General features: G+C 35.3%; 1 protein-coding gene across 1 annotated transcript in view; it reads right to left on the reverse strand.

Moving 5' to 3' along the window:
* Positions 1-17,046, reverse strand: part of LOC135207439 (rotatin-like) — a 31,661-nt gene extending 14,615 nt beyond the window's left edge. The window contains exons 1-16 of the mRNA XM_064239164.1: positions 16,908-17,046; positions 15,620-15,907; positions 14,979-15,166; positions 14,464-14,610; positions 13,847-13,962; positions 9,705-9,718; positions 9,454-9,572; positions 8,768-8,926; positions 8,064-8,210; positions 7,410-7,574; positions 6,484-6,753; positions 4,196-4,357; positions 2,860-3,263; positions 2,259-2,412; positions 1,089-1,295; positions 470-673 (exon numbers count right to left, since the gene is read on the reverse strand). Of these exons, the coding sequence (XP_064095234.1) occupies positions 470-673; positions 1,089-1,295; positions 2,259-2,412; positions 2,860-3,263; positions 4,196-4,357; positions 6,484-6,753; positions 7,410-7,574; positions 8,064-8,210; positions 8,768-8,926; positions 9,454-9,572; positions 9,705-9,718; positions 13,847-13,962; positions 14,464-14,610; positions 14,979-15,166; positions 15,620-15,653 (2,490 nt within the window). The 5' untranslated portion in view covers positions 15,654-15,907; positions 16,908-17,046. The remainder of the gene's footprint in view (positions 1-469; positions 674-1,088; positions 1,296-2,258; positions 2,413-2,859; positions 3,264-4,195; positions 4,358-6,483; positions 6,754-7,409; positions 7,575-8,063; positions 8,211-8,767; positions 8,927-9,453; positions 9,573-9,704; positions 9,719-13,846; positions 13,963-14,463; positions 14,611-14,978; positions 15,167-15,619; positions 15,908-16,907) is intronic.
* Positions 17,047-18,695: the final 1,649 nt, after the last annotated feature.

The raw sequence follows: 18,695 nt of genomic DNA on the forward strand, positions 1-18,695 counted from the left end.
GAATGATAACTTAAGTTTTCATTTAAACAGCATAAAATGTTGTCAAAGTTACTCAAGTTCAGTAACACCTCAACTTAGTGAGTTTCCATACTTATCAGCTAAATTATTGTGATTATTTTTTCCTATGCTACCACTGTAAATGAAATACATTTTTAAAAAAATCTCTTCAACTGAATGTCAAGTGTAAAGTAGTACTAGTTAGTTTAAGTTGGGAACTATGTTGAATTGCCATTAGCTGTAATATATATCAACAAAAATTGAAGTGCAGGCTAAAAAACAGGGTCTTTGTTACTAAAACAAACTTTGTTAGTTATCAGAAAGGCCAGACCCCAAAAGTGTCTGTTAATTTGAGGTGCTACTGAATAGCATTTGACACAGTTTTTCTTCCTCTCCACATTAATGGAGACTTTGAAATTAGTATAATCATTGTCTGTCTAAATTATGAATTATAATTAAAAACAGAACAGACCTCAGAGGAAAGATTTCCACTAAAAAGCAGTTGCACTGGCTGCCTGAGAACAAAAATATCGTGGTGTATAGCAGGGTTAATCTCGTGTGGATGTGGGATGAAACTTGTGGTGGTATAGGCAAGTCTTTGAACCACCTCGGACATGGCTTGGATTCTTGTTGTTCTATCCAAGACAAATAAACAACAAAGATGGTACTTGATGACCTGTCAGATTAAAAACCATACTATACACAACAATAAAAAAAATTCTTTGTTGAAATCTTAATATTAAACGGACACAGAATTTCATAATTCCATTATTTAAAAATGCAGGCAAAATCAATTATCATTTCATAATGAGTTCTATATGGTGATTCCTTTCTCCAACTGAGATATAAGAACTTTTTCAGATCTTTGAATTAAATCAGTATCACAACATCTTATTAGTTTTACTTCATTGCTAAAAATTAATTAAAATTACAAAAGTTTACAAATATAAGGATTAGTACTTTGCTACCTAAAATGATACATGATCACCACTTGAACTCCATTCTTTAAAAAACTGGCCAATGAACTTTGAAACAAAAAATCAGAATCTAAAGTAATGTCTTCCATCAACTCTGTCCACCTCAAATCTTACCTCAATATTCTCTATTTTACCATCATTATAAAGCTCACCAACAAGTGAACTAATTGAACGCCCAAGGTGAGTGACAGTATCTGTCAAGCACTGCAGGTGAATTAAACTGTATCTCCAGCACTCAGCAGCAACAAACCAAACAGATGAATTCATAAGTAATCGCCCCTTCATTAGGCCAAGTAATACATCCTGCGCAGCACTGATAACCTACCAGAACAAAGAAAAGCTACTTAATATATTCAGGTATTGTAAATTACTTCACCTACATGGACATAAGGTATCACTGTGATAAATGATTAGAATATACAGTAATTTTCAAGATATATTGACTGCAATGCTTTCTTTGAATATTGATCTCAACTAACAGGAAATCTGAGTCCTAAAAACAGCAAAAGAGTTAGTGCCTTGGTGTGAAAGGCATTTATATCAAGAAATATATTTTTCAAGCAAAATTTCCTTGAAAACTGTACAACAGCCATAAAATGATACCCTACATCATTGGCCAGGCATCCCTTATCATCACACTAACTGATACCTCATATAATGTGATTGACTTCCTAGTATTGCCTAACTGAGGAAGTGGCCAGTAACTGAACTATTGTCAATGAATCATTGACAGCAAACACCTCACTACAAATATATACAAAGGTTAACAAGATAGAGATTTTGATATCTTACTTTGGTATAGAAAAAGCTAATTTCTTTACATAAAGGCTCACTCATTTCTTTATGGGAGGGAAGTTGGCATTAATCTTTTAAATACCTTTCTATACCTGTATAATCACATTCTGTTATTTCCTAGATTTTGAACCACATACTTTTCAAAATGAAGAATATATGGATTAAATTACATGTTCAAAATTATGGCACAAATGATAAATCATATCCAGTCACCTTCATCTTCATTAAAGCTTATTTTAAAACATGCCATTAACTTCTAATTAGCTACCATTTGTAGTTTAACTGTATTCAACCCCTTTCCCACTTACAAAGCATCAAAAAGCTAAAAAAATGTACAAAGCTGACTGTTTAGTTGTTTGTAAAGTACATTAAAATTAGACAGCAGCCTAATTTTCAAATACCCATAGTAAAATATTTACACACGATATTATGCTTCCTAATCATATAGAATATACAGCATGTGATAAAGGAAAAGTTAAATAACTATACCTTGGAGTCATCATCTGTAAGTCCACTGTACACTAAACAACTTATGACAGAAGGCGAGAGCAGAATTATAATTCTAGAAGAACGACTTTGGGAGGTATCAGCAGCCTGTGAAATGCCAACACTACTATTGACCAACTGGAAGAGAGAGGTATACCTGAAATAGAACTTTACTTGAGTATTTGTTGCCACTAAAACCTTAAGCATTAAGATGTTGCATGGATTAAATATGACATTCAGTTGAAAAATAAATAACTGTGCTTGCTGACATATAAAGCATATTTTCTTTACGAAAAATAAGCAAAATAACAGACCTTATATGATAAAGGTCAGTGTTAGATTTATAAAAAAATTTTGTCAACTTTTCTGCAATCAGCTGGAAAACTTTTCCATTAACCTAAACAGAGATGTCTCAACACATCTAATAGCATAAAGATAAATTCCATTCATTACCAGGCAAATCTCTGTCCAACACATGATATATAAGGAAAATGCTAAAACTTCATCTCCGAAGAAAATGGAATAATTTAAAATCAAAACTAACTATAAAAATCTAAATAACCAATAATACACTTCCTAGTAAGAACTTTTAAAGAATACTTACCCTGCTAACTTGACTGAGACTTCTGGGAAGTGAATGACTTTTAGCAACAAGTCTCTTGCTCTCTGTAGTTGATGAGAGTCAACATTTCCAACTGAAACTTGTTTACCTAAACCTCTGACAAGTTTTTCTACAAAAACTGAGCTTTGATGAATGCTGGCAACTTCTACTGCAGCTTCAGCATACGTAAGAAACTCTTCCAAATCTGAAGACGAAGTGCTTAAGAAAGTAGCAGTAGCTTCCAGGGCTTTTGCTGCAAACAAGATGCTATTCACCTGAGTTGTCATATCTGGTAATACTTGACTCAAGTACTGAAGAAGTAGGCTGTAATGAGTTCGGTATCCCAAATAGAAACCACCGTCACATAAAACCAAAATAAGACTTGCTACTATCTCTTTATCAACAATCTGGAAAACAAATTATCTAAATGAACAAACATTTACAGATTTTCCATTACTTTTTGAAATGCAAACTTACTTTCACTGATGCAGTACATACCAGTATGTACTTTAATTTTCACCTTAAGACAAAGAAAAATTTTAATTCCTAGTCATAAGACAACAAATTTTTATAGTGTGTAAGAATGGTGATCAAAATAATGCTGAATAGAGGAGACCATCCCAGACTAACTAGTCCCTGCCATTTCATTCAAGTTTTGTTTGATTTTACTTGTAAACTTTAAAATAATCACACAACTAACAAGTTAAAATGAAAATTAACTCTAATTTTTTCATGAAGAAGCATTCTTTCTCCAAGGAGAACTAGCCATTACTATTCTATTCCACATGATAGTTTAATTTAACCATTCGGTCCACTTGGTTTCTGTTGGCACAACTCATAAAGCAAACTCTGTCACACAGCAGGTAGGAAATGAGTCATAACAGGTTGAGAAGTTTGTAAACAGCACCCAAAGAAAATTATCACAATTATATTCTATTGATGACAGCAATCAATATTTTCAGACATACAGTATTTGGATTTAAGTGAAATGACCACAAATGCAAATAAAGACAGGGAGTACAAACACAACACTGAAAAAACAGAAAACGGGCAAAAAACAACTGGCTTGGAAGGAGAGCAAAGCATAAGTGTCTACTCTCCAAGGTAGTTAGGAAAAGACTGAGCATCACAGCTTTTACCTCATTTGTGCGGGTGTTGCCAGATCTCACAGATTCCTTGCTGACAATTTCTAATTGTAATAACCAGTTACCAGCTGCACTTGGAAAATATTCTATTGTTAAGACCGAAGGTTTGTTCCACATATGAACAACTAAAAACTGCCAAAGCCACCTAAAATATTCAGCTGTCTAAGAACAGTAACATAATGATTTATTCTTACCTGCTTAAAAGCGTCCAAAGGAACAAACAAATTCAGAATTCTGCACAGAAACAACAGAGTGCATTCATTATTCAGGACTGTGTCTTCAAGCTTACCATTATCACCATACTTTTTTCGTGCTTGGTAATTCAGAATTAAAAGAGCTGCTAACCTCTGGATAGTCTGCAAAATTCAGTTTAATGGTTAGTATTTTTGACGTTATACTGTCATCATTCCCATATCCTAAAAACAATTACCAAGGCTAAAATACAACATTAAAAAAAATTATTTGTCAATTTCTATGATATACATAATGTTTCATCACAAACCCAATACATCTAATACAAACTAAGTGACAAATGATTAATTGCCTCACTTCATGTGTGTTTCTTGACTAGTTAGTAACTTGTAGTCTTCCCCACACTTTCTGGATTGTTCAGAAATAGCTTTTTCTATCCTAATTTTATCATTCAATTAGTTTTCAAAATTTATCTTTTTAGCACTGCATGACTTTTGGTGTATTCAACACAGTCTCAGTAACTGTCACCACTCCCTAGGTTTCACATCACAGACCAGAAGTACTTTCAGAGACCTTCCTGTAAGAGCTTTTTAGCTTCCTCCTTTTTCTGTGCTCAATAAAGTTTTCAGTGTTACATTCCATTTTGGTGAAGGCTTTTGGTAGCAGATTTGATAGTAACTTACAGGAAGTCATTAGCTAGTTAGATAATTTTGTTCTGCTAATTTTTACCATATAGTTGTATCACTCACCACAATCACTTTATATTAGTGGTAAATAGTGTATTAGTGTTAAATAGTGTTAAAAATTTGTAACTTTCCTCTTTCTGGTCTTTTTTGGGGGAGCTTGTTCTGCATGTTTGCATCCTTTAGCCTTTTTCCTAATGAGTGACTGCTTAGTCTGAACAAAAATAAACAAAAATCCCTGCTTGAACAGTAGGAATTATCGATTTTGCCTACATGAAATGACAATTTGTCGAAAATTGCATTTTTCCTAACTATACAAACCTGAGGTCCTTTAACATAGGAAGTAGCTAGCGGCAGCTGGAACGGTCGTAAGCTTCGAACAAGGGGTAGAACGGTAGTTACTGCTTGTCCGAATCGTCGCGCGCCGCGCGACTGGGAGGTAAACAAATCACTTTTGCTTTGGCCCATGCAAAATACGCAGAGTGAGTGCAGTACCGTAGTATCATTTTTCTATAATCTTTTTGTGTTGATTATTATTATGATATTGGTGATGATTATTTTAATGGACTAAACATTATGATGATGGAATGTTATCATGGTCAACATCATTATTACTAATATTACTGTATTATCATTATTATTTGCTATTATCATTGATAATGTTATTATCAATACTCCTATTATTATTATCATCATCATCATCAGTATAACATCCATGATTGTTATACCACGAAAGTATTTTCATGGTGAATACACATTTTATTATCATTATTAATTATATCGATATTAGTAACCAGCAAGTTTACTGTTATTACAATATTACTGTATTACCATTATTATTGATATTATTTTTATTTTTATATATTTTTATATTAATTTATTATTATTATTATTTTATTATTATTATTTATTTATTAATAATTAATAATAATAATAAGAGAATTTGAAAAGACCATATATAAAATCAATTCCACTGATGCTGCCATCATCTTTAACAAAACATGTTTAAGAGAGGGTCTCCTACCTTCATATTATAAATATTATTATTAATATTATTACATCTATTGCTGTTATAACACAACTATAATAACACTTTATTATCCTTTTACACATTTAATTATGGTTTAAGTGCTGGTTATGAATAAAATATACACAAATGTGAGGGGTTAGGCATACATTTTGAATGCTAGCACACAAGCGCAATCCAAAATTTTTTTTAATTTTCACAAAAAATTTAGAAAGGTTAGGGCTTTCATATGAAACTTAGTTTAAATCAATATCTTTCTTAGAAGCAGAGTAATGAATGCTAGACTTTGGGGGGCAATTTACTCATTTTTTAAAAAATGGCGTTTACCACCTTGTGGTTCTGAGGCCCTCAATTCAACTCTCTGGTCTATCACCTAGAACCAGGTTTACAACCATCACTAAAAAACTATATACATATTTCATTTGAACACAACCACTTTCAAGGCAGCAAAACAAATTTCCCAAAGTAAAATACAAACTGCATGTGAGATCTAGAATGCTATGTCAAACATGTACTCCTGCTTTTAAAAACGGTATCTACTAAATAAAACTGTAACATGAAAAAAATGTTGAACACATACCATTTTTATTGATGTAGTCACCTCAGTAACAATTTCTTCCTCCTGGTAATGCCACAGTGTCTTCGCATGAATGCATTGCTGTAGTAAATCCACACATGATAATAGTAGCCTCAAACTAATGCTCTGCAGAGATGGTCTCTTGGCCACTAGTAGGGGACTTGCAACTCTCAGAACATGACTACAGTGACCACTCAAAGTCAGCTGATGCATACCCAAGAGAATAAACTCATCACCATCATCATCCTCGTGAACTGAGGTTGATGACAATTCCTGAAGATTTTGGTATAACAAATTATACAAATTAATTTTAAAAGTCATATCCTTGATATGTACTGTAGTTATGATTACTATTAGATTATAATTTACAATTAAGGATGAAATAAAGAAGAATATAACACAATAGTTTTATAACTTGAACCTATCAACCAAAGACTTGTTCATTGTATTTACTCAAAATACAATTTGGTATATTAATATTGAAAATGGATATCGTTTTTCATATTCAAACAAGACACAGGGAGTAAAGACAAGCGTTCATACAATTTCTTATGGGAGCTACAATTTACATACCATCAACAAATAAACTGTAAGTACTTACAAGGAAATTCAATTACTTACACTGCAATATGTATTAATGAAAGCTTATTACAAATTATTACCTTTATCAAAACTTACAATAAAATACCAATACATAAAACAAGAGGAGGGGAGAAACAGATTTTTACGTAAATGATGCACAGGCTCTAGGCTACTGTGTAGGTTATAATACTGAGTCTTCATTACATATAAATTTTCGTTCCTTATATAAGGAGGTCAGACCTCACAAACTGTCCATTAAGCTAAGGTGCTACTAAATAAGTTCACCTGAACTACTGTACAATGAGAAGTCCTTAAACAAGAAAAAAAGAAAAATGTCCAATACATACATTTCCCAAACCAGCAATCGATCCACTTCTATCCTGTCCATCTCCAAGGCGTCGTACATTATTATGACTATCATTCCCCATTAGGCTACTGTCAGGGGAACAGCAACTTCCTCTTGTTATGTCTGTGCTTGGAGTTGCAATCCCTGATGAGGTGGGAGTGACAGTCTGTCAATAAAGAAATGTATGAGAGGAAATTTTAAAAGTGATGCAAGAAGTCACAATTAATATTAGGGCAGGGGATACAGGTACTAAGTTGTGAAGATATGAAAAGGATAATGAATGGAAGAGTACCTGATGTTTATAACAATGATAGTGGTCATGGAGGATGGTGATGGTGATGGTGAAGAGAAATTGCAGATTAATGAAAGGGCTTATAAGTATTGTAAGAACAGTTCTCATAATCTCTATATGATTTACTAAAACTCCACATAAATACAAAAAATTAGCTAAAAACTTAAATTCTCCATATGAAGGTGTACAAAAACAAACCTTATACAAATCTGAATAGACACAATTTAGCACTAACAAAGAGTAAAAAGAAAGAACTTTCAAAGGTGAAAATCTATTAGAAGTTTAAAGAAAATTTATTAACACATTTAATACTCACGCAAGCAAAGCACATTTCCAATAGTATAATATTTATCATCATCTTACCTGTTGTCCAGCGGGGGACAAATGAGGGTCTTTGAAGTGGGAAACCCGATCGTTGAGCAACTGTGTTAAGGTTAACAAACATGCACATGCTGGACCCTGAACACGCCATGCTGTTTCACCAATTTCTTCAACACAACCATACACTGCCTATAAATATAAGAAAAATAATTTATCTTAGTCTGTCACATCTATCCATAACAACATACGTAAGTAATCAAATCCATTCTGCTTGGTGATCTGATCATCCATAACTATGGACACCAACATTGTATATCTCACTCAATCTACATACGTATTTAAATGAAAGCTTTGATCAGCTGTAGTAAGTCAGTTTTGTCAATACCCTCCTCTTAAAACTTTGAAATATAAGTAATACCACTTGACATTCATTCCTTCACATACTTGAGAATAAATATTCATAATTAGGTAATCTGGTGAGAAGGTAGGTAGTTGTGTGGAGAAAAGCAAAACCACAAATGGCTGGAAAGTTACAAAGAAATGAGCAAAAATTTATGAGCCACATTACATATATAGTAATACCCTCCGAATAATTTCACACTACACCAAATAAAGATTCAGCAAGAATTTTTTTCTGTTTTCTATCTAATCCAGACTTATGCCTCTTAATATTCCTGTAAAAAAACATTACAGTATTGCTGTATCTTCTTGTTTAAAAAGCTAGATACTTTACAGCACTGTAATACCTGTACAATTGCAGGTCTCTGAAGCAAAATTTCAGCAGGGAAATCCTTAAGTACAACTGTGTCCAGAAAATGAAGAGATGACACAACAATGGACTCATCATGACTCATCAAAGACTGTGCTGTTGACTCCAAGATGCGACGATCACTATTTGTCAGTGCCTGCAAAAGCAAATATGCCTAAATCTCCTACAGTGTCTCATACTTGTTCAGCTCTATAACAACTACTTACAACCTGGAAGATGTTGAGTTCAAAAAAGCAGAGAGCCATAACAGTTGGATGCAGATAGTATAACTAAAATAAAAATGTTCTCAATAAATCTCATACATCAAGCCACTGATTTAAACACCACAACAGTTGATAATAATTCTAAAATACCATATTTTCTTCACACATGATCCACTTTTAGAAAATGGGCACAAAAATTGCCACAGATAATTTCAATAATTACCCATATACTATGTGGTACGGTACTTTTTTTATATATTTTTGTGATACTGCATTAAATAACTGCCATTGGCAATATGTAAAAACTTCACTCATTTTCAAAATACCATTAATGAGAAAATTTAGTCATTAGACTTGTATGTTTAAAGAATTTATGTTCAAAGAATTTCTCAGATAAAAAATGTGCAACTTTAGGTTACAATTAAGTGAATAAAAGCATAAAAACTTGTATAAATATTACCTGCCATGGGAATGTAGAAAATGTTATGGGAGAATCACTAGTAATGGTCACATCTTCCTTTTCATTCATTCCACATACACAAGAATCATCTATACTGCTACTGCCTGTGCTGAATGCTCCTGCAAAAAAAAAATAATAATAATAATAAAAAATTAGAAGTCTGTAAAAATATCTATTCTGCTGTAATGATAAAGCTGGAAAACTAAAATTACAGCATTAGACTATATATATGTCAAGTTACAGATTCAAACCTGAAACCAATAGCCTTAGCAGTTTAAAGATGACAGTCAAAAAATTGGAAGAGATTATTATTATTTTTTTTTTTTTTTTCTTTCTTTTTTTTTTTTTTTTTTGTTTTTTTTTTTTTTTTTTTTGCTCTATCACAGTCCTCCAATTTGACTGGGTGGTATTTATAGTGTGGGGTTCCGGGTTGCATCCTGCCTCCTTAGGATCCATCACTTTTCTAACTATGTGTGCCGTTTCTTTCCAGGATCACACTCTTCTGCTGAGTCCTGGAGCTACTTCAGCGTCTAGTTTTTCTAGATTCCTTTTCAGGGATCTTGGATCGTGCCTAGTGCTCCTATGATTATGGGTACGATTTCCCACTGGCATATCCCATATCCTTCTTATTTCTATTTTCAGATCTTGATACTTATCCATTTTTTCCCTCTCTTTCTCTTCACTCTGGTGTCCCCATGGTATTGCGACATCAATGAGTGATACTTTCTTCTTGACTTTGTCAATCAAAGTCCACGTATCTGGTCTGTCTGCACGTATCACCCTATCCGTTCTGATACCATAGTCCCAGAGGATCTTGCCTGATCATTTTCTATCACTCCTTCAGGTTGGTGTTCGTACCACTTATTACTGCAAGGTAGCTGATGTTTCTTGCACAGACTCCAGTGGAGGGCTTTTGCCACCGAATCATGCCTCTTTTTGTACTGGTTCTGTGCAAGTGCCGGACATTCGCTTGCTATGTGGTTTATGGTTTCATTTTTCGTATTGCACTTCTACATATGGGAGAGATGTTATTTCCGTCTATCGTTCATTGAACATATCTGGTTCTTAGGCCTGATCTTGTGCCGCTGTTATCATTCCTTCAGTTTCTTCTTTAGCTCTCCCTCTGTAGCCATTGCCAATTGTCATCGCTGGCTAGTTCTTTACTCTGTCTCATGTATTGTTCCGTGCATTGGTTTGTTGTGTCCAGTCCTCTGTTCTGTCTGTCTTTCTCCTGTCTCTGTATATTTCTGGGTCTTCGTCTACTTTTATTAGTCCTTCTTCCCATGCACTCTTTAGCCACTCGTCTTCACTGGTTTTCAGATATTGCCCCATGCTCTGTTCTCAATGTTGACGCAGTCCTCTATACTTAGTAGTCCTCTCCCTCCTTCCTTTCGTGTTATGTATAGTCTGTCCGTATTTGCTCTTGGGTGTAGTGCTTTATGTATTGTCATATGTTTCCTGGTTTTCTGATCTATGCTGCGGAGTTCTGCCTTTGTCCATTCCACATTCCTGTGCTGTATCTGATTACTGGCACTGCCCATGTGTTTATGGCTTTTATCATATTTCCGTCCGGCGTTGAGTTTTGACTTGAGTATCGCCTTGAGTCTCTGCATATATTCTTTCCTGATCGTGTCCTTCATCTCTTGGTGTTTTATATCCCCTCCTTCCATTATGTCAGGTATTTGTATCCTGTCTCATCTATGTGTTTGATGTTGCTCCCATCTGGTAGCTTTATCCCTTCAGTTCTCGTTACTTTGTTTTTGTATGTTGACTAAGGCGCATTTTTCTATTCCAAACTCCATCCTGATGTCCCCAGATACAATCCTTACAGTCTGGATTAGGGTATCTATTTCCTTGATGCTCTTACCATACAGCTTGATGTCGTCCATGAACATCAAATGGTTGATTCTGTTGCCTCTTTTCTTGAGTTGGTACCTGGCATCCATCTTCTGTAGTACTTTTGTCATGGGAATCATGGCTACTACGAAGAGTAGTGGGGACAGTGAGTCGCCCTGGAAGATCCCTCTCCTGATATTAACCTCTGCTAGTCTTATTCCAGAGCTTGTAAGTATTGTATTCCAGTTGCGCATTCTATTTTTGAGGAAGCTGATGGTGTTTTCCTCTGCCCCATATATTTTCAGGCATTCTATTAGCCATGTGTGTGGTATCATGTCGAAGGCTTTCTTATAGTCTATCCATGCCATGCTTAGGTTGGTTTTCCTTCTCCTACTGTTCTTCATTAACATTTTGTCTATCAGGAGCTGGTCTTTTGTGCCCCTACACTTCCTTCTGCAGCCTTTCTGTTGGTGGGGGATGGTGTTTGTCTCCTCTAGGTAGTTGTATAGCCTTTCACTGATGATACTGTTAGTAACTTCCACATTATTGGTAGGCAGGTGATAGGCCTGTAGTTACTGGCTATATCCCTTACTCTTGTCTTTTTTGTACTAAGGATGTTCTTCCTGTGGTCATCCATTTGGGTGCTTGGTGATTTGAGATACAATGCTGGAATTGTTCTGCTATTCGTGGGTGTAGGGCCTTGAAGTTTTGAGCCAGTATCCATGGACTTCATCGGGACCTGGGGCTTTCCAGTTTGGCATTTTCTTTAGTTGGTGTCTGACTGTGTCTGTCGTGATCTCTGTGAATCTTTGTTTTATTCTCCCTGTTTCTTCTTCCTTGACTTCCTGGAGCCATGTTGCATGTTTGTTGTGTGATACCGGATTGCTCCATAAGTTTTCCCAGAGTCTCTTACTTGGTTCGGCTTCAGGAATTTCTGGGTGGTTGTCTTCTCTTAGTTGGCTGTATAGTCTTTTCGTTGGTTGGTTCCGATAGTTTGTTCTGTTGGTATCCCTTATTCCTGTTCATGTACCGTTGGATCTTATGTGCTTTGGCCTTAAGCCTCTGTTTTACATCTTCTATTGTGTTGTTTAGTCCCCTCTCTTGTACTTTGTATTTCTCGTTGAGTTCCTCCCTTGTTTTCTTGCTTCTTAGCCTTTTTTCTGCCATCTCTTTCAGTTTACTCAAGTCAGATCTCATCACCATGATTTGCTTTTCCAGACGCCTTTTCCAAGGAGGTTGCTGTTTTGGTTTCTGTTGGGTTGGTTTGTGCTGGTGGTGTTGGTGTTCGAATCCCCATCAGTTCTGCTACTAATCTTGCTCCTGCATATGTCAAGTTATTTGTTTTCTGTGATACTGGTGGTGTGTATTATGCCCATTATTTCATTGACCTCACTTGTTTTCTCCCTTAATTTCTTGGTGTTGTAGGCTTTCATGGAGGGGATCTTTGTTCTCTCTGTATCTGGCTCCATCCATTGTCTAATCTTTTCTATCCATTCCGTCCTCTCTGATACTTCGGTGTTTCTTCGTGTGTCGTTGTTTGATACCTCATCCTCCCTGTCGTCTTCTGTGGCATCGTCTCTCAGTTCGTCTTCGTGTAATTCGTTGTTGTTTTGTGACATTTCCCTTTCCAGTTCTTCTCTTTCTGTTGGGGAGAGCCAGTTCTTTTTCTTTATGTTTCCTTACTTGGTCTGCCAGCCTCTGCTCTGTTTGGGGGGTGTTATTCCTCTCATTCCAGATGTTGACAAATCTTCTTATATATCCTCTCTCCGTCGGGTTGCTTCTGATGTAGCATCTCCATATTTCCATTGTTTTCTTCTCTTGTCTATTTCTTCCTTTTTGCCTTTGTAGCTCCAATCTCAGGCTGTTGATTACTGTCGTTGTGGTGATCAGTTGCTGATGACGACCTCCAAGTACCTGACCGTCTTCCCCTTCAATTGGGGTTGAATACCTGGTTGCCAGACGAAGCTCATCTGTTGCCAGAGGTTCCCTTTACGTCGTTGTCGTTTATTCCTTTATTTCTTTCCATCATTGCTGAGTTTTGCTATTTAACCCATAGCTGGACCCTACCCCATCAGGGATAGGTACTCATTTACAGCTGAGTAGACTGAGGAAATTATGGGGTAAAGATCCTTTCCCAAGGAATCAACGCCGAGGAGAGCGGTCACCCATCCAATGACTGACCAGCCCCAATGTTGCTTAACTTGACTTAAGTCTATTGACGACCTAACCCACTCCTCCACGGCGCCAGTGGTTTGGTTTCAGTCATCGTACGGATACGGTTATTATTATTATTATTATTATTATTATTATTACTATAAAACTGTGCAAAGATTTAAATGGAACTAGACAAAAAAAGGGGGTAACTTACTCAGTAAGTTTTCATGGAGAAGAAACACCCAGGGACAGATACATACAAGAGTTAGTTTGTTCACATTTCACCAAATTCGTGGTTTTTAAATTAGGATTATTCAACTCTCAGATTTTTGGATTAGTTTGTTCTATTACTATTATTCCTCTAGGAAAATCAAGACTAATAATACTCTCAGTGAATACTTACTGAACATATCCTTCCACATCAGAGGAGGATGCTACCAAGGAGTTGCTCTCAATTTCCGTAAAGTCACTGCTTTCCTTTGAAATGGCATCTTCATTTATGGGTGAGACCAACTGACCCTTGAAATAAAACAAGACTTGAATTAATATTCATGCCATAAAAGAATAAAAATATATCCCTTAAAACCTATTTCATAAATTCTCATTACTTTCACTGCACATTTACAAAGATCTAAATGTGGAACTGGGAGATGAACCTACAATTGCACTAAGAAGTAATGGCTGTAGAGGATACACAGCAAGACTGAAGAAAGGAAGTAAGAAGGGAGGTATAAAGTAAATGGCTAACACGTGAGTGCAGCTCAGTGCCAAAGGGATGCTGTAAACACCTTTATTAATGCCTACAGCTCACCATATGACAACCACCAATCAGCAATCCTCCCTCTATGGAGTACCTTTGACAGTGAGAATGTGGGGCTAGGAGATGGAGACATTTCTATATAAGAAATGAATTTTTATGAAATACTTTTTTTAAATTTAAATAAGTTAGTGATAACAAGTCTGGTTTGCACTCCTCAATGAAACAGTGCATACATCCTAAAGTCCTTTAATACAACTTACTTTTATGTTTTGTAACGAGGGAGTATGATGAAGGTTCTGCAGAAGAACATTGATATCAGATATCAAATCAAGAGGAGAAACAAGTTTCAGACTCTGAAGATACAGCGTCCCTCCGAGAGCATCAAATCTACTTCTTGTCGACTCATCCTTTATATAAAAGAAAGTTTAATCTATGCATTATCACAGCTACAGACAAATGTTGCATTTAGGATATATGGAAACTTATGTCAATTCAAAGTCCAGTTCTACTCACAGGATGATAACCAAAAATCACCAAGCCTAAAAGACTATTTCCATCGACAACAAACAAAAATCTTTTCATAGAATATGATCATTTGGATTTTTGTAAAAGCAAATTTTCATAACCAGTAATCTCCAGTTCTGACCATTAAAAATGTTTATCCACCAAAACAACACTATTAAAAGTAACCAAGCACTGGATTAGATTCTCTTCTAATTATCAAAAATATTTATCAAAACACCAACACATCAAAATGTTCTTTCCTAATCCTAACCTCAAAAACATACTGCAGCAGTTTAAGAACTGGCTTCCTGAGGGTATGAGGACCTAGGTTCAAGAGGTGAAGGACATTTCCCAAAAATTCTTGATGCTCAACAAGATGATTTACATTCAAAATACCAAATTCTAATTTCTGAAGCAAAGTGTTGAGTGTTCGTTCTCGGATCTCAACAATTGGGTGCACTGCAATAAAAATATAACATCAGTATACAGTATATAGATACAACGTGGTTAAAAAAAAATCAAAACTCTCAGTAAACAGACTTAACAATTAGACTCCAAAACACATCTGGAAAAATTCAACATTATTTTGAAATTAAAAAAAAAAAAAGATAGGGTAATGTTCAACTGGAAAGACCAAAGACTTATCTTTTTAACAGGATAACTTCCTTTTGGATATTTACATCCTATTTAAAGGCACACATATAACAAGTATACTTTGTTTTATATCAGCTGCTAAGTGCTTATTCCAGATAATCTAACTACCATGGCAGCTTACAACTTCTGTAAATTAATTTACATCTTGCACTTATAGTCCAGTAAATATCACTTACTAAAATCAAACAATTAAATAATTTAGAACTTACTGACAGGTATTTTACTTCTGGAATTACTGTAGTCTGTTGTCAGACCTACCTAACTTTTGAATATAACTTTTTATTTCAGCCATGATGTACAGTATCTCCAATTCCTGATGCCAGTGTCAAAGTGAATTCTAGTCCCAGCATGCTGCTCCAGGTATTAAATTCCAATACAGTTCACTTAAGGAATTATTTTTCTGCATTCGTTCTGACAACATCCTGAAGGCATTTCTCAGAGGTCACTTTTCAAAGGCTCTCGTGTTGAGTGATCAAACAGCGTCCAAAGTGTTGCAGTCTCTAACATTGTGTCCATCCCATTTAAGTACAATATACTATACAAAATCTGAAAATAAACTGATATTACTACCTATACTTAAACAGACTGACAGAATCATTTTTATAATTTTATATGAATATTTTATATATCCATACAGATTGTGTTCAAACATATTAAAAGATATGGACTTTTTTAGAAAACAAAACATTTTTTTCAACCTAACCAATCATTCACACACGGTGCACAATTACGGCTGTCAAAAGTCCGTAACACTGCAATCTTTTGCCACGCATACAAAACACAAACTGTAACAGTACAACACAAGCACTGTTAATAATATACAAACTTAAGCAAAAAATAAACAAAAACATAAACAAAAGGTAGTACCCAAGTATTTCGGGCAGCGACTACTAGCCTAGAAGTGGGAACCAGGCGGCAGCAGTAGTCTTCAGTTTTACCATGAAATCAATTACTAGCCTATAGGTACTACCTATATGTCATTTGTAGACTTTCACTTAAGTTGTACCTAGACCTAACCTACAAATAATAGCTACTTGAGGCCTAGCTTAGACGCAAGGCTAATAGGCTACTACAGAATTGTTACACACATGTTGTTCTGCTAGGCATGATATCCATGTTGGAGGGTCCAGGAAGAGAAGAGGCTCCCCATGCTAGGGCAGGTCACGACACCCCACGTTAAGGTTAGGGTAGGATGTAGTAGCCTGTTCAAATACTAGGTATGTTGTACCTAGCCTAGGCTACCTAGTAGGACCTACACAAGGGTATTCGATTGGCTACAAATTATAGGCTAGCTACCTACATTTATCCATCTTCACATTCCATGTTTATGACTAGGTAGAATACATATCTGGACAGCTTACGTACACTAGATAGGCTAAGTCCTAGCTTTCATTAAACAAGGCAGAATTAGGGAACGTTAACCTACGCTACCTCCCTATGTACCTACTACTAGGTAGTACATACCTACCTAGGTAGGTAGGCTACGTTAGCCTAATAGCTAGCTAGTAGGTATCTACTAAGATCTATCACAGATTTTACTACTCACTTGACGTTGAATTCTCCTCACATTATAGCTATAATCCGGCAGTCTGACAATTTCACTGATTTCGGAATACGGTTCCTGCCTGACTTACGATACCTGTCACTAGTAATATTCGTAAATTCGTATTACCATCAAAATCGGTGGGTGGGCGTTAGATAGTTGGTTGAAAGGGTTGTTACCTCTGTAACAGCACCCCCGAGTGAGCTTCGAAAACAAGGTTAGTCTGAGGATCTTTTATCTCAATCATTTTATTGCACATTTAATCTTTTATCTTAATCATTTTATTCTACATTTAATGTCAAATATGTTGTACGCCTTGCTATTTAGCTACTACGAATAATACATTTTCACGATATATTCTACTTTCGTTTGTATTGTTCTTTGATCGTTTGAACAAAGATTTGTTCATCTAAACTTTTAATGTATGTCATTACATTAAACCTGGTTCCTGATTCCCTGTCATTTATGAACTGAATTGAATATAGAATTTAGGCCAAAGGCCAAGGCAAGCACTGGGAACCTATGAGGTTCTTCAGCGCTGAAAACTGAATTTGACAGCAAAAGGTTTGAAAGGTGTAACAGGAGGAAAACCTAGCAGTTGCAATGAGTCAATTGTTAATAGAGGGTGGAAAGCGAGATGGATGAAAGAGAACAATTACTGGCAGTCTACATTTTCAGGAATTTCATCTTGTATATACCTACATATTTAAAAAATCACAGTAGATGCACGTGACTTCATTTTCCGGTGGAATTCGCTTATGCCTATATATGCAATGACATTTTTATAAAAAAAAAAAAAATCCATTTTGAAAAAAAAAAAAAAAAAAAAAAAAAAAAAAAAAAAGCTGCGCACCGGTCCCCTTAAAAAAAAAAAAAAAAAAAAAAAAAAAAAAAAAAAAAAAAAAAAAACAACAACAACTACTACTCTGGGTACAGGCCTGTCATTTACTATACAAATACTCTTGTTAGCTCGAAACACTTCTTAAGCCGTTAAGATTAATGGGTTAAATTATCATAGGCCAAATCTTGCTAGTCCACATATACACGTGATAATTTTTCCTATGCAATTAAAATTTTACCGTCGCCTGTTCCATTAATTTTTATTCCCGCTCCCTAAATAATCCAGCAATTCTCAATCTTCCATTAATATAGTGTCAATTTCCATCTCTGACAGAACGTGCATCTTATTTCAGTAGTTCCGCTACCTATTCTTATCTAGCCAGTGCACACTCGAATCACAAACACAAACCTTCATCTCCGAACCTCAACAAAATTACGGTGCAAGGTTAACTCCACAAATAAATAAACACCAACTCATACCTTTCTCAAGCTACTTTACCAGTCACTGCAAGTGATCAAGTTCTGAAATAAACGGTTTTTTAGCAAATGATCAACGAAATTCATAAATAATTTTTCCTCTAAATAATTGTACTAAACAGCAATTCATTTTTTTTTCTTTCAGAAACACAAGGGGTAGAGCTAGGGGCCGAAAGCACACTGCAATTATCTTGAAGTAATGCCTACAGTGGACTGAAGGCACTAACCCTGCTACGCAGTATTTTACAACATTAAGTTCCATCTCTCGAGATTTCAAAGTATCAAAACTTTCTGCCATCATTTTCATTAGTCATCAAATTGTCGTGAGGTTCTTATCTTTTATTTAATTCTATGGCATTCCCTTATTCCTTTCCATTTGGGCTTTCACTTTCCAACAGCAGAAATGCTTCTTTTTCCAAAATTTTTCTATTCTTATCTGGTCCTATAAATTAATTACAGAAGTATCCATCTTTT

This window comes from Macrobrachium nipponense, chromosome 32 (genome assembly GCF_015104395.2).
Source record: "Macrobrachium nipponense isolate FS-2020 chromosome 32, ASM1510439v2, whole genome shotgun sequence".
Lineage (NCBI taxonomy): Eukaryota > Metazoa > Arthropoda > Malacostraca > Decapoda > Palaemonidae > Macrobrachium > Macrobrachium nipponense.